Raw genomic sequence first — 21363 nt, 5'->3', positions numbered from 1 at the left:
GCAGCCTCTAGCCCACGCTGAGCTCCCCAGGGCACTCTGTGAGGGGCTGCTAGCTCACAGGCGGGCACAGCCCCAGCCCCAACAAAGCCGGTCCTGGCACCATGCCGAGCACGTTTCTTTTGTGCCTTGAAAACTCATGGACGCAAGCTGCCAGCCCAGCCCATGCTAGCTGTGGTGCAGCCCCAGCTCTGCCAGCTCCCCGTTGCTGGGAGATTTGATTTCCCAAACTTGGCTGTGAGGACCCTGGCGCTCACTGGCCTCCTTTTGTAGATAATGATATCAAGCTTGTTGGCTGGATTGAATGGCTGTCAGGGGGCAGGGTGGTCAGGAGGGAGTCTTTTCACAGAAACATTTGGAACATAAAAGGCCTTGGCAGAGCCAGAAAGGTCCTGACAATCCTCGCTCTTTCCTAACAGAGGACAAAAGCTGAACGGGCGCCGGGCCTGTGATCAGACACAGCGGGGTAAAGGCTGCCTTGGCCAAGGAGGAGGTGAGGAGGAGGATGTGGCAGACAATGCAGCCTGCCAGTGGCAGGGCTGGCACGGCTCTGCAGCAAGCAGAGCAGCTATAAAACAGACCAGCCACAAGCATGTTTAGAGGACACAGTGCTCACATGCAAGGATCTGGCTCCATCTCCCTCCAGAGCACCTTTGTCCTGCTGCTCCTGGGGACTCCACTGTCGCTGGCTGCTTTGTTGAGGAGCTGTCTCACCTGAGCACGGGAGATCACAGCCCCTTGCTGTTTTGTCAAAGCAGCAGCCCCTCTGTCAGGAAGCTGTTGGGGCAAGTGGATTACACAAACCAAACCAAGTCACCTGCGGACAGTTGGCACTAGGCATTGTCCCCCGCCCTATGCCAAGGGTTGCTTTGTCCTTGTGAGGTGGCCTGGATGTACCTTCCTGACAGCTGGCACTCAGAGCCACAGGTGGATTTCATCAGCTGTTTACTGTTAAACAAGGGCTTAATATTAATCCCTGGAGAAGTTTAGCTCCCCTACTCCAGCCCACTTTGATGCTTTAGGTTTTAACAGATCAAATTCTAAAACCAACCCCAAAATCAGGGCTTCTGCACTCAGGCTCAGCTCTAGTGTTTTTTGGCTCTTGCTGGGGCTCCCAAGCAAGCCTAAGTTCGCAGTGCCCAACCCCAGAGGCACAGGTACCCAGAAAATAAAGTATGATTAGCATAATACCCAAGATGACCTTTCTGAAGGGGAATTTGCAGAAGCTGGGAGATGAGTCATTCAGTGAACAGATCTAACACCTGCAATCCCATAGATACTGCTGTGTTCATCCTTGTTTCCTGAAAACATTTGACCTAACCAACATCTTACTTAACTGCACCGCTTTAACTATACGTTGACATTTAAGATGACAGAACCTATCTTGTCTAGGACAAAACCATTTGCTCCTTGAAGGCTTAAATGTCTCCCTGCTTTGAGGGCCATGGTCAGTGACTGAAGCGTGGGACTCTCCCCATGCTGTGTGCTCACTGTTTGAGTTTGTAGGAAAGACCAACAGCCACAGCCACAGGGAACATGGCTATTCCTTCAAAGGGCAGAAGAGATACAGAGCTGAAGCACAAAGGCTCCTGAGGCACAAAAGAGCTGCTCAGATCACAAACCACTTTTCCCAGACTTCATTCTGCTTTAAAGCATTCCAAAAAGAAACATATTGTAACCAAGCGCAAAAATTACACAACCACTTCAGAACTTCAAACCAGCCCACAAGGACACACCGATGACTCCAGATTCACTAGTGCTGGAGCAGACACAATCCTGTCACTCAAGACTGTACTGTTCATACCTGTTACTGGCTGCTGGCTTTCCAAACGGACAGACAGATGAAGCCTGTCTGGTGGCTACGTATGAGCCTCTGCTCCAAGGATGCTTTCCTCTCGCACCAATAGGCACCAGCATTTCTCCTTCAGCGCACTGTGCTGCTGCTTGTCCCACCAAAACGAAGGCAGTGGCAGAAGGTAGCTAGTATTTTCAGCACTGTAAATGGGCCAGGGAGCTTGTTTTCCTCTTTCACAGTACCAATTTTGGTTTTGGCACTAAGTTAATGATACTAATTAGAAATAGGTTTAAATTAAAACAGTGGATCTGAACAGCATGAAAGAGTAAGAGATGAGCAATGAACAACTGATAGCAGAACTAAAAAGGCCTGCCTCAGAGCAGGACTAGATCACTGCTTCCACAACCTGGAGCAGAATGTTTTACTGTAAACCCCAGCTGTAAGGGAGTTCTCTTATTTATGTGTGAACAATGTTTTTCAGCATATAAAAGCCTCATCTGTTGTTACAGCACTCAGAATCCACACCAACACTTCACTTCCTCAAACCTTGTTTCTGATATCACAGCTAGCCACAGAAACCGAAGAGTAAAACTGGTCCTGTAGAACATGTGCTCCACACATGACAAAAACAACATGTGGCTGCACACTCAAAACTCTTGGGTCCATCAATTATAAAAGAGGCAACTGACCTTTGTTAGACGCTTCATGTATGTATCCATGACGATCTCATAAAGGGCCAGTTGTCCTGCAAGCCCGGCCGAGCACCTTTGTCTCACCCAGAGGACTGACAGACAGCAGCACGGCTGCACTGAGCCCCAGCCCAGCCCCACAGGAGTGCTCCCCAGGCAAAGCCTCCCAAAAACTAACTCAACGCAGTGGCTTCCTTCACAGCATAGTTACTTCTGCCTCTGCCGGTCTACTTGTGGCAGACAAGAGCAACACAACCGGTGCAGGGATGAGGAAGGCGTTTGTCCCCCCTCACCCCCCCCCCCCCCAAACAATAGGATACTAACGGCAATTTCATGCAAGGTTTCCTCCGCATTTCAATAACAATCACCCTTAAGTCCCTTGATCCTCAACCAGGCTCTTAAGCAAAAATGTAAATATGTTAATGACCGTAGCAGCCATCTGACCCAGGATCTTAATTCCCTGGCCCAAAACAAGCTATTCTTTCCTATTTCTTCCTTATTTTATAGCAGACACACCATGAACTGAAGGCCCCACTGCAAAACTACAAAACAAAACTAAGGGGAGGGAGTCCTGCAAACTCTGATGTAAAGAAGAAATACATTTGAGAAAAAAAAAAAAGAAATCTCAAATTGTTCCTCCTCTTTAATTAAAGACACATCAGCCACGGCTGAGTGAGCAAGTAGGGTGGAGGCTGGTGCTGCAGACAGACAATGGGTATCTTGGGAAAACGCAGGCATTTCGCATAGTGCAGCCAGCTGCTCCTCTCCCTCGTGGCAAACAGCCCTCTGGGGCATCAGAGCAGCTGGAGAGTCAACAGCTGACCTGGGCACAGAGTGAGGATCCTTGGCTGGCTTTGGGATTGCAGATCTGCTGCAGGAACAGAGAATTTGCTGCCACCCACGGTTTCCTCATTGAGGGGCTTTGCCTTGGCATCACCCAAGTCATAAGTTGTCCTCGCAATGGGCCTGGCTCCAAGCAACATCATCTAATTTGGAAGTTGGCTTTGCATTGGATCCGTCCCTTCAAATCTGAATTATTCTGTGGTCTGGTGGTATCTTCACTTCTGGGAGAGACTGGCCTGGCAGTCAGGCCTCCTGGCACTGACCTAGCTCTGCTCCAGACTAGGAGGCAGATTCTGGAAATAAACTCCCTGAGCTTTAGCTTCCCCTCCTATTATATAGAAATGACAACTCCTGCCTTATTTCCCACCAGAAAGGAGCTATCAGTAGCAGACCTGCTTCTTGTTCACATGTAGGTCCTTTCGCACTGGAAAGGGGAAGTCAATCAGGCGCAAAATCTGATTTTGGTTTCAGAACCCAGTCTGAGCTTTGCTGGATTTGAACGCAGACCGTTAGATGGCATGGTCTCTGCAATACAGGAATACTAACAAGCTTTGGAAACAACCAGACCATCTCCAGCCTCAAAGGCCATGCCGTAGTTAAATCAAGAACCTTCAAGTTAATACATGGAACTGACAGACTCCAAGCTGAAGCTGTGAAAAGACATTCAAGACAGGCACTGAAACTTTCCTCAAGATAGTCACAAATTTTAAAGGAGCCTATTCTCTACCTTTCCACAGTCCCTGGGGTTGATGAGAAGGGTTTTTTTCGTTTGTTTTTCAAAAAAAACACCCACCCACCCCCCACCCTACCCCAAACAACCATGTTGCAGCATTACATGTAGCATTTGCTCCTTTGATGAAGATTAAAGCAATGACAAGGCAGAAGATGAAAGTCTGCCTTACAGTCCAAATGAGAGGGCAAAAAGCAGGGGCTGTTTAGCAGGAGTTTCATCACTGCCTGGTACTGATGATCTTCCAAGCAGCTCAATGATCCTGCTCTCTCTTTCGATAGCGGGAGGTGCACGTGAAAAAAGAAACCCTGCTCCAGGAGACAGGAAGGCCAGTGAAAGGTAAGTGCATATCCCTCCACCTTGAAATCCAGCTTCTCACCATGAAGTCACCTAATCTGAGCCTCCTGAACGTGTGTGGTAAAACATTAGTGCTAGCTCCAGTGATGCATACTTTCATCCCCTGTAAGTAATGAATTTACCCACCACTGCCCAGACAATATAAAGTGATTAAGGGCTGTCCAGCAGTACTTTTAGTGCATGTTAGACTGCTCTGACCTGAGGTGAACCCAAGGGCTGGAAACACCACCCAGCTCTCAAAAGCCAGATTGCATTTAAGCACAGAGAATATACCCTCACAAACTCACCAAGCAGGGAACCAGACAGACCTGCTCCTCAGAAAGCTGCAGTGAGAGAGCAGAGAGCAGAGAGCTACCCAGCTCAGCCTGCACCTAGGCGGGCAGGCATTCGCAGAGCAGATGGCCTGTCACCTAGATCTGGGTAAGTGCCTCTCCGCATGCAACGCATGGCAAAGTGGAGATGGGGGGAGCTGATAGAAGGTTCCCTTTTCCTTGAAGAGCAGAGTAGCCTGAAAGACCAGGCTCATTAGCTAGCTGGCCAATCTGTAGAGGCATTTCTGCTCCAATTTATTTCTCCTACTCTCTTAGGCACAAAGACAAGAAAGGGACCTACATTACTCCCATCTGTTGTTACCTTCTGCAAAAGCATTTAATGTAAACAGACACTGGAAGCACAGATTCAACAGGAACGGGAGAATAAAAAGATCCCAGGAGTGTACCACTGCTCAGTTGTTAGGCAGACAGGAAAGAGGGCCTTGGGACCTGGTCTCATTCTTGGTATTCCCAGGATTTCTGGAATGAGCCCAGATGCCTCTTGTAGTGCCTTGACTTCCCCATCTATAAGGCATAAGGAACACACCTGTGCCTGTGGGCTCCAGTGTAGTGAGAGCTGTGGAGCCCTTGCAGAGCATGACTGGACGGCGGCTGCAATGGCATAGGGCAATTAGGAAGCCACAAGGCCAAGCAGCACAGGGAGAATATGGACAGAGCTGGCCTTCTGCCAAGGTTTCATGTATAGAAAAATATCAGACTTTCCAAAGCCAATGACAGCTGGACACCACACTGAGCTCCTTGACTCCACAGAGGTTGAGACTCCTGGTCCAAGTCACCTTAGGCCAAGCAAATCCTGCATTCAGAGACCCTAGGAATTTCTGACCCACAGCTTGCTGGGAAAGCCTACATGCTTGTCAGGTACCCAAATCCATGTTTCTGTCTCCATATACATTTTTAATGCAACTCTCTCCCCTATTCTTCCTCTGCCTATGGGTTTCTTGCAACAAGTCCTTGCTAAGACACTAAGAGAGGATAGAGCTGAGATGCACTCACAGGACCTGTTGAGCTAGCTTTCAGTCCTCTGCCGTCTCGATGACCCACCATCCTGGGCGATCCCACTGCCTCTCTCCAGATCGGTCTCCTGACAGAACACTCACAGGAATCAGCCTCCAGTCTCAGCTGGGGAATTACACACAGTGTTCAAGCCACCCAGAACTAAATTATTCAAAATATGCCACTGTGCTGGCTTTGAAACCAAAGCCGCTCCCCAGAAAGAAGCCAAGGTAAATTGAAGCTCCATTATCACCACCACTGACAAGGAAGGAGATGCAGCACTGAAAGTGAGGGAGATAATTACATGATTAATGAGACAGCATGGATGGCAGGAGATGCCCTCCATTATGCCACAAGGTTTAATGCAAAGAGACATGTTTATAGACTGAGCCTTCTCCAGCTCTGCTTCTTCCTGTTTTATTATTTATATAAGTGAATTAAGACTAATGGAAAGAAGCTGAGGCACTCTAAAAAGTGGTGGGCTTTTTTTTTTGGTGGAAATAAATTTTTTAATCTTGATTCAGCACGGGGCACCTTGCACATTTCGCTGGATAGATGTCCTCAGCTTCAGCAACAGGCTGGGCAGGTTATGGCCCAAACTTGCAAGTCATGTATGTTGTATCACCAGCCCAGCTCCAGTGCTGACTATCCACACCTTTCTGAAATTGTGGACAAGATCAAGCCTACAAGAGATCACCGAGTGATTGCCATGACAAAACCCAGCTTAACAGTTAAAACCTTTTCTTGAATCCGTAGGCAGGAGGTTTAATACTTCCCAGATCTGCTTGTCAGCACTGGCCCAGATATTGTTGTATGTACAAATGCCCAATCTCTTGCTCTCCCTTTTGAATTCCTGTAGTTTTTAGGGCTCCACAACCTCCTGCGGCAATAAGTTCTGCAGCCTAATTAAAATAAAACCCACTTTTGTTCTTGATGGTATAAGGCATTAAATACCAAAAGCTGAAAATAGCAATATCCATACTACCAAGACACATGATATTTTCATTTATCACCATATAATTACTGTTTATATCTTTTTAGTCATGTCTTATTGGAGAATCTTAAAATCCTGTATCGATATTAATTACATCTCTCGGGGTTTCTACATTGTGAGGGGTCATAATGTGTAAGCCACTCATCCAGAGCTGAAATGCAATACACTCTGGGTAGGATGCTGCATTTATTTGGGCTACGTAACTCAATAGAAGGCATAGCATGCACAGTCAACCTCACAGCCAGGAGACAGACAGGCTATAATCACTATTGCTACAATAAAAATAAAATAAAATAAAATAATAAAATAAAAATAACAGAAAACAAAACCCAACATACAACAGTCGGAACAGCTGCTCAGCTGGGGCTGTATTTCATGCCAAGTTGCTGCAGTCAGGTCGCTGCTTACCCCTAGGTTAACTAAACCTACACAAGCATTTCCTTAAAATTCACTGCTATTGACAATGCCTCCTGTCACAGCAGCATCTCTGCTGGTACAGATGAGGCAGACAAGTCTTCTCATTCAAAACAGGGTTTTGGTCTGATATTCTCTGGAAAAAGTAGCATAGTTGATACAAGTGCAAAAGAGTCAGGAGTAGTTGGAATGTTTCTGTTCTATATATGGACAAAAGCCCAATGAATTATCTCTATTACAGAATAACAATACACTTTCTGTCCCAGCAGTAACTCTGAAGAATGCTACACTGCAGTTGCTAAAGTTAGATAGTTTTGAATCAGCAGGCCAAGGTAATTTTCATCAAAAAGATTTTTAAAAGCCAGTATTAATATTGATTTCCTGCAAGTCTGGGAGCACTGGAGGAACATCAAGATCTGCTTTTTACCTTTCTTCCAGCTTCAAATCAGCAATTCAGCCCTTCCAACCACGGCTCCAACACTTGTGTCCAAACATGGCAACAGGCATGCACACCACTCCCAAAACTGCAGGGCTGTGACAACAATTTAATGGAACAAAGCAGGTCTGTTGGACTAATAGCAACCCACAGCAAATTAACAAATTACTGATATTGAGCAATGCATAACTGAAGAGGGACTGGTCTGATACCAGTCAGAATAAACGACAGAAAACAGATTATGTTCAGCTGATATTATCTGGATGAGAATACAAACTTGGTGCAGATCGTAAGACAAGATTGCTGGTACAACTGATTTCTGCAGGGCATCTGACATCACCAGACAACCCTGTGTTTGAAAACTTACTGTGACACAAATTCTGGCTGTCACACATTCAACATGCTAAAGTCTGGCTGTTTGACAGGTCTCAAAAATAAAACTAAGACAGACAGCTAACATCACATGGAGATACCACTAATAGGGTCCCATGAGAATTCATTCTTGCCCCTACAGAATTATCATTAGTAACTTAGGAGAAAGCATAAGTCAAGTCTGCATCATGCTCAGATGAGCTAAAGCAGCAAGTTACTAAGCATAAACTGGGTCTTTTAGTAAAGCTGGGTGCTTGAAAACAATACATATTACAGTAAAAACAAATAGAAAGTCATATGGCCAGGAGCCAAGAATGCCAGCCAGCTTACAGGATGGGGAATGCCATCTTCAGCAGCAGCCACTCCAGGGGAGAAAAAAAAAGCTTTGCTTGTTATGCTGAGCGCTCTCAAGGTAACACTGCCTTCAATAAAGGAAACATGACCCCAGGTTTGTAAATGAGGTGACATTACCTCTTTGTTTGGCTCCACTAACAGGCTCAACTCATTAGTTTACTACAGGGAAAGTTAAGCAATGACTTGATCACTGTCCAGAAGAAGACAAAGGGGACAGAAATCTGGCAGTAGAGGATTCTCCGCTATGACAAAGGTATAATCACATTTAGGGGCTAGAGGTCAAAGCTCGGCAGCTTTCGATTAGAGTTAGTTGATTATTTTTCCTATTAACAAAAGAAATGCCTCACTAACTCCACCAAAAGTTTTATGACTGAAATGCAAGTTCTCCTAGGAGATGAGGTATGGCCAATGTCAAGCAGACCACTCAGAAAGTGTTCTGGTCTTCATTATTAGAGACTGGATGATCCCAACAGTTCCCTTCTGACCTGACTGCAAATTATTAGTGCTCAGAAAAACTGCCGTAACAGCCAAACAGATGCATTTAAAGCCCCAACTAACAACTGCCATAACACATGTATAACCAGAATAACCCACCTATACTAGAATTCAAGCCATGCTTCTGGTTAGAACAACCACAGAGCAAAACTCTTACTAAGCAGACTGGGAAACATATTTAACTCGTACTGATTTTACATCTGGCTTTGCCCAGTCATGGGGACTGGAAGCTACCAAAGAAGCTCCTTTGCTTTCCAAGCTAAGCTGGAGCAGAAGATAACGTCAGCCTTGTGAAGAGGAGACAGAGGTATGTCATGATTCCCTGCAATGCCTTGTAGGTACCTGGCATTACACTGCAACAACATAAACATCTCTGAAGTACTCCAGACAGGCTGGTTCCAAATGGAGCCCAGAGCTGAGAGTATTAATTATTACTCTAACTTCTATAATTTAAACACTTGAGAACAAGCAATCCTGGCTTGCATCTTTCCAGGGTGATCACAGTGGTTACAACCATAGTAAGGAGCCAGACTGCTGGAAGCTGTGGTGGTTCACATTGTTTCTTAGGAGACGTATCGAAACCATTGACAAGTCCTCACAGCGCCTGGCCCTGCCCAAGCTGTATCAGGGGCTCCTCACTGCCTCAGGAGACAGCAGTGGATACTCCCTTCACAGCCTCCCACACAACAGAGTGCTTGCCCTGTCAGTCAAACCTGCACTCACTCGCAGAACCCCTTCTCCTTGCCTGCCTCCACCTCATTTCTGCCTCCTTTACTGAACTAACCAGATTTCTCATGTGTACAGGGCTCACGTACAGTTTAACAAGCACCTGCTTCCTCTGACAAGCCTGTCCACTCTTCCCAAGCTCTAATATTCCCCTTTGACTTGAACAGACTGGCTTGAATGCAGTTTAACAGTTCAAAGCTGAAGCCCCCCACGGGCACCCACAGGCAAGCAGACCTCCCACATGGCTTTCCTGCCACGCCACAGCACAGCGACACAGAGACCTGCTCCTTCAATAGGAGCACATTGCCGGCATGGGCGTGAGCTCTAGGGGACCAGGTGCACAGCAGGCTGGGGGGATCTTTGGCAGAGGCCTGTGGTCCCTATTTGCCATGTCTGCATCACCGGCACAGGGTTGTGGCTGCATTGAGACTTAGTAAAAACAAGCCCTGGCTACTGCAATTCACAGGCTCTATTTCCTGGGTAACGCTTAAAACACACATTCAAGCACAGAGATGGTCTTCCAAAACTGATACAATCCCAATGCAGACAATTAGAATAAAGAAGCAGAGAAGGCAGAGGCAACAATCATAAGGAGAGAGCCAGCAAAATTAAGAGAAACGCACATTACACTCCTCAGGAAGGAGGAGCTCAAAACAACAATCCAAAAGTCGCCTGGGAGCTACAACCACTGCAAACAAAGGGAAAACAAGCTAGGAGGGAGAGAGAAAGGCCAGACTGAAAAGGAGGGTTTAGGAAATGGCAATACTCTTCCTGTACATGCATCAGCCTGCATCTCTGGGAAGCAGGAAGAGCCGGGAAGGGGCAGGGGTGGGGGGGGCATGGAACTTCTCACCTGCAGGGTAACTAGAGAGACAAATCCACCCAAAGCAATCCCACCAGGCTTCCACTAGGGATTAATTAGACCATCAACTGGGGCCAGCTTCTAGCAGAGCATCCTCAGGGAGCATGCTGCAGACTGCTGTGCTTCAGATGGCCACGGCGAAGGGAGTGCAAAGGCACAAAAGGAGGACTGTGGAAGGGGCAGGAGGGGAGGGCAGCCCAGCCTGGCCGAGAGGAAGCCCAGATGAATGGAGAAAGGCAAGCAGGGAGGTGAATGAGCAAGAGGTGATGAATGGTAGGAAGGGCATGGAAGTTTTACACAGGGCAGAGAGCAAAGACAGACCTGAATGGGGAAGACTGAAAGATGCCGCTTGAATGGAAGGGGAAAGAAGGAAGAGAAATGAGGCAGAGATTGAGCTGAGCAGCACAAAATTAAATAGTCCAGGCAGAATAGCTTCCCACATGGACTTGTAAGGCCTAGAGAGAGAGACAAGTAACACAGCATGAACTTTAATCCCAGAGCAGAAAAGCTGCCTGAAGCAGTGTTACCATCATCAATCCCTGTATGATCCCTCCAAGACCAGGCACCTTCTTTGCTCACAGTCAACAAATTCTCATGAACCCAGAGCAAACCGAACAGCAGCCACCAAAGGGCAGACGGCCCCCATCAAAGGGAGTCGTAGCAAAACTGAGCCAGTGACATGGAAACAGCTGATGGGATAAAGCACCAAGATAATTAAAAGCAGCAGCCCTAGAGACTCAAGTGTAACACTACCGTAAAGGTGGGACAAGATGCAGTTTATATGTACGACATATGAACATTGTTTACTGTCAGTGTTATTTACAGGGCTTTCCTCCCATTTCTAAAGCCAAGATAAGGTTTTTTTCCAAAACAAAACTTTTCCAAGCAAAAACTTGGGACGTTTCAGTCACGCCAAGACTTTCCTGTGAATTTGCCTTAGTTTTGAACATTGATCGTTCAGAAGTTTCCTTGGATTCTACAAGGCCAAAACACTGGGCATTACTATTTTCAAAATGTTTGATAAGAAAATTGCCATTTATGTTTATGTTCAGAGTGCCCAGATGGTTTGGCCCAAGTCAAATTAAATATTTTGCTCGAAGAGCAACAAAAAGCAGTTTTCCCAATCTTTTGTGGAATTGCAAATGAAACCCTACGTATCATTATTCACCCACCTCCACCATTTTCACAGCTAGGGAAAATAAACTGTTTAGGAAGGACACTTCTTATTACTTGAACCTCAGCGGCAGATACAAACTCCCAACCCTTTTGTGTCTGCAGGTTTAGATAGGCCAAGGTATCTGTTATCCTCCTAGGTCTATCAGTCACCTCCTACATGATCCTGTGCCAAATCTAATTTTCCCAACTGCAAAGCAAAAGATACAGTGTCTAAAAAGGAGAGCATAAAGCCTTAAATCATAGCCCTTTTCTTCATGCTCAGAACTATCTTTCATATTTGTCAAGAACAACCATTTAAAAGCTAAATCAGTGTCTGGAGCTCATGTTTAACTTGCTCATAAATAGACTCCACTGTCACACAGTGGAGATGAGAAGTCATAGAAATCCAATGGAAGGTAGGACACGGCCCTCAAAACCAAACACAATGGAAAGGAAAACAAATCTAAATCTAAGACTTGACTCTACTTTGCCTTCTCAACACATCAGGGAAATCAAACATACAAAACTGACTTTTAAAATGTTGCTAGAGGAACTGCAAGGGGTCCATCTGTGCCCCAACTTGAGACTCTGGTTCTGGCCCCTTCTTTTTTGATGTTTCTTGCACCAAGCAAACATAACAATATCAATGCAGTTTATTTCAGGCAAAAAATGTGAGCATCCTGGAGTCAGAGCACAAGCAGCAACTAATCTGAGAAAAGACATGAGGATTTCTCCACACACACTCCACCCCAAAGAAATAGCAAAGGAATTCCTGAGAAATCTGGGCTGGATCATCAATCCCTTTCACAGAGGTCCAAAAATATAAGACAGAAATTTGGTATTTGACTGTTAGAATCAGGCCTCTAGCACAGTGCATTTTGAAATGGCAATTTGTGCTCATTATGATTCACAGTGGTACCTCCTCATAAAGAGCTCCACTTTATAACTGGGAACCCAAGGCAGAGAGGCAAAGTAATTCACCCAAGGATGCAAGAGGCTTAAAATACTACTGTAGCTGAGATGTACTCCAGCCACCTCCATGAAGCACTCCTACATTGCTACCTAATGACTGACCAGTAAAAACTGAAAATTGCCAAATACTGGAGGGAAGATTTTTAAGGAGGGATTAGGATAGAGTAATGGTCAAAGCACCTCCAGGAAGTACACTAAGCTTGGTGACACTCACAAGCAACAGCAACAGCTGTCCGAGTGTGCGGGTCTCTCCTGGAAGCAGCAGGGAGATGAAGAGAAGGATACACATTTGCACAGGCATATGCACACATACAGCAGCAGCAGAGGGACAGTAAAGGTCTCCAGAAAGGCTGTTCTGCTGCTCTGCCAAAGCTGACAAGCTTGAACGTTGCAACTTCATAGGCCAGTTGAGCCCATGAAGAACCATTACTGCAAATAGTGTCTTGCTTTTCCATCTGCCAGCATGGGCACAGCCAGATCACGTTACGTATGGCACTGGGAGGGGAAGGGAAAGAGAATATGAATAATTCTCAATTCAGTGAGCCTGAGCTGTGCAGCTGCTGCAGTGCAAGCACTAGCCCTAACAGCACTAGCTACTGCTTTGGGTCAAAAGATCATACCATTTCAGCTCGCTTCCTGACTTGTGCTTCATCCCAGCTGCTTTCCTCTCCCTTTAGAGCCTGCCTGCAGGAACAGCTAGCTCTCTGGAAGAAATCCAAACACAAGGAGGAGAGGTTACATGTGCCTGAGGGAAGTGACAGCACAAGGCAGGTCACTGCTTAGTCTAAAAGCATTCAAGCAGGGTCAACACCTACTAAAAATAAATATATCAACATATAAATACACACATACACACTATAGAGGAGAAGGATTTACTCAGATGGGACAGCCAGGAGCTCAGGCATGCTTGGGATCCCTTGAATCTGTATCTCTGGGAAACTGGCAGCTATTACAACTGTATCAGACAGACTTGAGCTGCCAGCAGCTGGGAGTTGACAAGTCACCCTCCCACCAGGAAGGGCTGCTGTAGCACCCATGCTGTTAGGGACCAAAACTGTCACCCCCTCCCCAACCTACACCCAGCCTGGGAACTCTATTTCTTTCTGCTCCCCAAATCGAAGTGTCCCGTATCAGACAGCCAAGGCAAAGCCACTACCACAGGCTGGTCAATCTTCTTATGCAAATGAACCCAGGGTAATTGGGACAGTTACAATGAGTCCCTGACAATGTTTGCCTTTATGCATACCAGTGGTAAATATAGCCTGAGCTGCTTTCTAAGGATGGGGGGGTGGGTGAGGGGAGAGATGCGTTGAGGGCCAGCATCTCAGAGGGGTGATTGAAACACAAGAATGCTCTCAGAAGTGTGGACCAGATGGGCAAGGAAGGAGGCAGGTGCTGCAAATTAAAAGTCACTGGCTGGAAGCCTCAAAAATATTCAGGGAAGCATAGCCAGTGTGGCAGGTCCGTGGAGCTGTTCCTCCACATCTCAACCTTCATTCCACAGCCAAAAAACTTGCACAGCATTCATCCAGCTAAGGATCTCAGCCCACAGGATTCGGACACCCAGGAAGAGCTCCCACCAGAGCCAAGACTGGACATAGCACAAACACCCCACCCGGAGCAATCGCTGGCAGCCTCCAGGCTGCAAGGGCACAGTGGCTGGCTCTGGCTCAGTCGCTCCTGCACGGACTACTTTGCCTCTTGGTTATCTCAGCACGCTTCAGCCCCGTGAATCTCATATATATGCTCTACTTTTGTTGTAGCCCTCCAGGGCCCATGCAGCAGCCGTGGAAGAAGCCTAAACAAAAAAGCAATCACCCCCTGAAATCCCATCAGGCAAACAAGACTCTTCCCACCCATTGCCACAAGGATTGAATGGAGCGGGACTGAACACCCCCCGCCCACCCCTGCCTGGTGGTCTTTTTGTCTCGTGACCTTCCCCACACAAACACAACCCCACAACAATCAGACAGGCAACATAATGCGCCAGCGCCGGCTTTCCCAGCCCTTCAAGGCAAGCTGGGGAGGGAAGGGGGGAGAGCTGGGGAGAGCTGAAAGGATCTGGGGATGAAGAACAGACAGGATGGGCAAGGAAATACCAAGCACTGTTTTAATCTCTACTTGTCCCACAAGCCAGGATAAAAATAGTTTTAATGGAAGAAACTAAATGTTATCTCAAATGGCTTAAAGGGACATGGGAATACCAGCCAGTGGGATTTTCATAGTACAAGAAAAGAAAAATAAAATCCAACAATGCTTCTAAAGCCTGTGAACTTCTTTTAACATTCCCTTCAAGAAGCCCACAAAATTGAGCCCTTTGGTGTGAACTCCGCTGGTTTTACTTGGCTATCTTTGAGATTTAAGAGTCTGAGATGGATTAGATATAAGGGTTTTCCTTTAGACTGGAAAAAGACTTCTTTTGCAACAGCTGTAGACAGCATAACACACATGTAAACCCTCCCTGGTGTGATAGATCCGAGCACGGGAAGTTTCTGCCAGTCTGTTCCAACGCGGCAAAAAAGGGAGTCAGCACCTGTGCTACTGACAGCAAGGAGTAAACGCACCTCCAGGCCCCAGATTGTCCTTGCAAGGTAACAGATACCCTTTGGTTACTGCAGGACACATACCAGCTTTGGAAAAGAGCAACAAAGGTCTCCAAGGACTTGTTAGGAGCAGATCAGGAGAGTCACAAGGTAAGAGGACACTCATACCTTCTGAAATGCCAAGGGATTCTCCCCTGCTCCCCGTGCACGTACAGGAGAAAATACAGACTCCACAGGAAAGAAAACCAAATAACACAAAAAGAAATATGATCTCCCAGGGCCTGGATTTAGCAAGTTTAGCAGGGCCCTTGGCTACGCTCCTGGGCACTGGAAATACGTGCTAAGTACCTTTACAAGGAAAGGAGGCAGTGCTTTTTTCGCCAAAAGCTGAGATCTGTGTCCCATGAAATCCTGGCAGCAGCTGAGGCAGTAACAGAAAGCAAAGCTACGGGAAAGCACTTGTGTGATTTACAGACACATTTGCCACCTAAGGAGAATGATACAGTAAGAAATGACATCTCAACTGCTACTGCCAGCACCCCCCACAAAGCTTTTATCCTTATCCACATCCTTGATTAAAGCACTGCAATTGCACAGTGGAAACCACCTGAGGAGCCAGGTATGAAATCGCCTCCATGGGGTGGTGCAGCTGATGTAAAGAGACAGAAAATCTTGACAAAGGCCACATGCAGCAGCTGGGTGCTGGAGGCCTCTCCCAAATTCAGCATGCAGTGCCCCGGGCCACATCTGGCCAGCTGGCCCTGCTGAGGGGGCATGGAGCTGCAACTGACTCTTGCCTATGTCCTGACATGAACTGGAGTAACTGGAAGAGCAGCAGCACTGAGCCTGCACACAACTGGCAAGCTTCCCACAGCAGGGATACTGTCTCCTGTCAATCCACTCCAGCCTTAATCCTCTGTGTAAAGATCCCATCAGCACCGTGCTAAGGGGCAATCTTTCAAGCCAGACACTAACAATTAACAATAGCAAAGATGATGGAGGAAGGGACAGATGGAGAACAGATATAACCAGGCTCTGCTGAGCGCACTGAGTGACTTGGAGGAGCTGGACAGGGTATGTACAGGCAAGATTTTTAGCCTTGCTCAGCTCTGCAGTGAAGTACTACACCTAAGCATGCATAGGACAGCAAATCTTTGCACCCCCTGTGACAGATGCACTTGGCACTTGCTGCTTGTTCTCACTAGAAAGGAAGCAGCTGTGGCCTAGCTGTGAAGCTGCTTCGGGCTCTGCAGTATTCTGTCGCATGTAGGATAAGCACAAACCTGCTGTTGATTTGAGGATTTGCACCCCGAGTCCAGGTATTTCCCCAGCATGGAGGGTAAACTAAAGTTTTTACTCCAGTCACTCCACGGAGAAAGATTTCAGCAGAATCCCTCTTCGGAAACGAAACTGCTTGGGCAAGAGCAGAATTTTCAGCACAGCTACCCTGTAAGCTAGCAAAATAACTGTGTTAACTGGAAGCTGGCCATCAGGCTCTTCACCTGTCAACCAAGGGAGGCAACACAGCTAGAGAGCAAACCAGTCCAGCTTCCATAGCTGTCACACTCCTCTCTTAGCACTTCTATGCTAGAAAATATCACCACATAGACAAATGTTTGTTGTAGCAAGTGGGGAACTACAATAGACCAGGATGCTTAGTTGAGATTAATTCCTGTCCTATTGCATAAAATAATTGATTTTACTTTACATTAGTCTTTATTATGGCAATGAAAATTATATGGCCATTTTAATTGATGAGTATTGCTTGCTCCACTTCTCACCTCTACAGAGTCTGGAGGCAGCTAAAGCAAAAATGTTGCAGAATGGCTGTGTGATCACGGCCATGACTCCCTTAAAGATCTTTGTGAAACAAAGTTAGCCTAAGTTAGCTGAAGCAGGCCTTGCAGCTGTGCTGAGGCACGCTGATAAGGAAGCTGAGAAAACACACTGACCTTGTGCCTAATGTTGTAAATAAGCGAGGGGAAGCAAGCAGCCGACTCAATGTGAGTGATAAAGCAAGCTTCGATTTATTACGGCGCGATTATGTCTTATATACAGTTCCAGTTAATTATGCCTACTAGTCATCTGCTAATTGGCTAAGCTCTAAAGGGTTACATTTTCATACGTCCTCCTACTTGCGGTTTCTGCGGATAGCTAGCTACATATATTTTTTTCTCTCTTGTCTACGCGAATTCCTCAAAGTTATTTACAACATTAGGCACAAGGTCAGTGTGTTTTCTCAGCTTCCTTATCAGCGTGCCTCAGCACAGCTGCAAGGCCTGCTTCAGCTAACTTAGGCTAACTTTGTTTCACAAAGATCTTTAAGGGAGTCATGGCCGTGATCACACAGCCATTCTGCAACACAAAAATTATTTCAGAAACTGCCAGCTAGTGCCACCAGAAGAAGCAGGCCCTGGTGAACAGTTTCTTCATTCACTCTTCCCATGCCTTGTAGACCTGGTCTCAGATAAGCTGAATGAGAATCCCTCCTACACTACAGAAATGGGACAGCCTAGACAACTTTGATCTGTGGTAGGGGACTGATGGGGAAGGGGGGAAATTCCTTGAGGTCTTTTCAGCCCTACACATCTTACCATTCCTTCACACTTGAGCCACGTGAGCTGGCTGCAGAACTGTGTGCTGCATCCAAGCCCAAGTAAAGCAGGGCAGAGCTCTGACACAGAGCTGCTGGTTAAAGGGGCCTGGCCAAAGCGTCCACAGCTTTCCACAGCCCCAAAAAGTTACCGATACCCAAAGACGTCAAATACCTTCATCTACTACTGAATTCACCAACTTGAGATAAGACTCTCAAGAACCCTGGGCACTGACTATTTGAGAGACCAAGTCTCCAGAAGAAAAGCAGCTGGGTTTTGCTTGCATACTTGCCTGATGTCCTTCAAGCAAATGCAGCAGCTTTTTTACAAGTTGAAAGATGGGCTTGTACCAACCCATAGCAGACTGCAAGTCCCTGCAATCACAACTAGCTAGCTTCAGAGCCAAGACACTATCACCAAGCACCCTTACTTCCCTCTAGGGGACTGGGTTTTTTTTCAGACACTATAGTGTGGGGAAGAAGTGCCATGAAAGTGCCACCCACAGCCACAGCCATCCCACACTGGTACTTCACCCTGGTTCTATCCCTGCTGCCCACCCAGCAAATCTGGTTGTTTCAATCACCTTCTCAGAAACATACCAAACCATGGTCATTTCCTCAGGCTGCAAAATGGAGACACTGTTCAGTCGAACCCTGGCATACATTTCTATGGGAACAGATTAGTCAGAGATGGATGCAGTACCCACGGAGCTGTACATTATTACAGTAATGATAGATGTTCCACAGCCAAACTCTGCTGCATTGATATCATGAGTATATAGAGACACTGTGGCAAAGGAAGACACTAGCAAAGAATTTCTTCCCTGGCATGAAAGATGTTGACTGTTAGCAAGGCTTGTATCCAGCACTTCACCTTAGAAAAAAGCAAACCATAGAAGCTTCAGGGAAAAAAGATCATTTGAGCCTGGATGTTCCTTTCTCCTTGGCACAACTTTATGGCACATATCACAATATTCTCCATGCATATTTGCTACTGCCCCTTCAGCCCAGGCTTGCATAGTGATGAAGAGCTGAAGAATTTGCCTCACAGTGCTGAAGGAAAAAGCAAGAAGTGCCAATGTTTTCAGAGTGCAGACTCTCAGTATCTGAGGGATCATCATGACTTCATGTGCTTGAAAAATGAAATTTCTCACACAAATGCTCCACCATGGAAGGGGTGCATGTTGTGTGAGCCTCCTTTAATAAAACTCTCAGCAAAAGAAACTGAGTATTTCTATATCTACATGCTTAAAGCAGCACTGTAAAATTAAAATCGGGAAGTCTTTACCCGTCTGAGATCAGTAATGAAATTAGCATGAGGCCCAGAGGAAGCAAATGAGGCCCTTTCAGAGGAGCCAGGATTTCATCTTGTGTTTAAAACCCCACAGTGGCAGATCTGTATTTATTTTAATGACCCACCAAATCCTTTTAGTCCTTTACATCCCTTCATGAAAGCCTAATAATGAAAAATCATCTACTAAAACTTGGCTTTTCCTGAAAAATAGTATCTGAACAGATCTCCAAAGACAGATTATTTCTGTGGGCACAGTGAATTTGGACTGCAGTGCTTTGTTTTCAGATATCGTTGCATTTCACATTTTCACAGCTTCCTTGGAATAACATTTGATACAGGAAAACTGTAAGTGATACTCAGACAAAAGAATAGCCAACCCTCTGAAACCACAGGGCCTCTCCATTTGTATTGCTTTTGTAACAAATATAGCCTGAGCCACAGAATTCCAAGTAAGAGATCCTCAGGCGACTTAAAAATTCAGGCAAACCATTGCCATGCAACATGAAATGCATTCATTTTTATGAGCATCAAATTCCACCTATTAATGGATCAGTCATCCTCTGCAGATACCAATTTACATATCCAGCCTGCAAGCTGCTGAGGGGCCAGTGGACACGAAATACACGAATACATTAAATCTGACAAAGGAAACTAATGTCCATCATAATTCAACTTAATGATTACATTTTCTTTACAAGCAGCAGCCGAGTCCATGCCCGACAACCACACACCCCGTAAAGGCACCCCAGATGCCACAAAGCACTGAAACCTCTGCTTAAAGACTGCAACTGTGATGCACACAGTGTTCACGAATTAATCACATTCAAGCCCTGTGCAAAGAGGGAATTCCTTGGAGTTACATTTTCACCAAGTCACTAAAACCCACGCTGTTGTACATGGACTAGATTCAAAGGCTTGATCCTCACTATGAAAGACAGTTTATCTGAACATACATTAAAACCCCAGAACAATTTTTCAGCCCTTTTGCCAAGCCAGGCAGTATTACCAGCTTTAATGTAACAGCACTTTTGATCTTGTAACAGCTAGAGTAGTGCTAGTACATCCATTATTCCTCCTGGAACAGAGCTGTGCTCAGCTATCACACCTACAATTCACTCTTTTTGTGCACAGCTACCTAAAAACAGATGTAAGAGGGCACTTCTCAGCAGCATGTACCCCTTCTATCAACCCAGGGAGGTGAATGACCCTCTCCAGGGCCCAATCCAGAACCAATTACAGCTATGGCAAGGAGAAAGGCTTCTATTTTAAGCTTGTTGAAGAGAAAACTGGGTGCTTCAGACAGAAGGATGGACATGGGCGAAAGTCTCCTGGAAACTGGTTCTTCTTTTTCTCAATTGGGCACCATGCAGGTAGACAGCAGCATGAGGAATGAGGGGCAATCCCACAATCAAATGGATTCCATTCCTTTTTTTTTAGGTCTGGAGCAGCCTGTCCCCCATTATAACAGGTTATGATCACTGATCTCCTTATTCCATGTTGCCACCTGCAAAACTAAATGAACTGACACTGGAGAATGAACTTTGAAGTCCTTGAAGAGGAAGGGCTATTGCAGTGCTGAATAAGGCCAATTCCCTACAGCCCACAGCTACTGCAGTGATATAAGAAAAAACCCTAAGATGCAGAAGTATCAGGCCCTGAAGGAAACTAAAAAGCTCAGAGAAAAGATGAAAGAAACTGAACATGGAAATTGCTTTGAACATTTACTGAGCAGAAATCCTTCCCAAAAGCGACAAAATGGCAGTTAGCAATCAGGGACTCTTGGTCTGCCATCCAGGCTGTTAGGCGAGACCCCACACCTCCCAAGAGATCTCACTGCAGGGCTTACTCAGAACTATCTCACAGGCATCTGCTACAGCAATTTTTCAGAAAGGGAGGGCAGGAGCTGTTAGCTGAGCACTGGGAAAGAAGCAAACACCACTTATTTATTCACAGGTCTTCTTGCTACTCTTAACTTGTTGCATGCAGTTAAGTACCTGTTTAAGAAAAAAAACAGGAACGGCAGCAAAACCGCCCCCCTGCAGCTAATCCAATTAAAACACAGGATAAAGTTGTAGAGGTTAATCAGATCTGAGCCATTGGGTCTCTCTCTGCTGTTGCTTAGTGACTTATCTGGTGAGCCACACCAGTGAGATGAAGGCCAGGCAGAAACACCAATTGTCTAGGTAGCCCCAGGAGACAAGTGCTGCTCCCCTTCTGCATCAGGCAGAAAAGAGAGGAGCACACTGACAGGCGGTGCTGTGTGTGGTCTGCTGGGCTCAGAGTTTGGCGGTCCCATTAAGCCTCATTAGGTGCCAGGATGCTGTGACCGATGGGCTGCCTTAGACAGTTCTTACAGGCAAAGACCAAGGCTATGTCAGCAGGGTGCTGCCAGGTTGGTAACCAGGATAGAAATTTAC

At 46.2% G+C, this 21363-nt stretch overlaps 1 protein-coding gene across 5 annotated transcripts in view; it reads right to left on the bottom strand.

Moving 5' to 3' along the window:
* The window catches only part of RHBDL3 (rhomboid like 3), a 74671-nt gene that overhangs the window by 37325 nt on the left and 15983 nt on the right, over positions 1 to 21363 (bottom strand). For 2 of the 5 annotated variants that reach the window (XM_040581941.1, XM_040581945.1), the window contains one exon: positions 13137 to 13220. The exons of the other annotated variants lie outside the window; for them this stretch is intronic. In XM_040581941.1, coding sequence (XP_040437875.1) covers positions 13137 to 13220 — 84 coding nt within the window. The remainder of the gene's footprint in view (positions 1 to 13136; positions 13221 to 21363) is intronic. 5 annotated transcript variants of the gene reach the window in all.

This window comes from Falco naumanni, chromosome 1, assembly GCF_017639655.2.
Source record: "Falco naumanni isolate bFalNau1 chromosome 1, bFalNau1.pat, whole genome shotgun sequence".
NCBI lineage: Eukaryota > Metazoa > Chordata > Aves > Falconiformes > Falconidae > Falco > Falco naumanni.
This window is presented reverse-complemented; position numbering and strand designations above follow the sequence as displayed.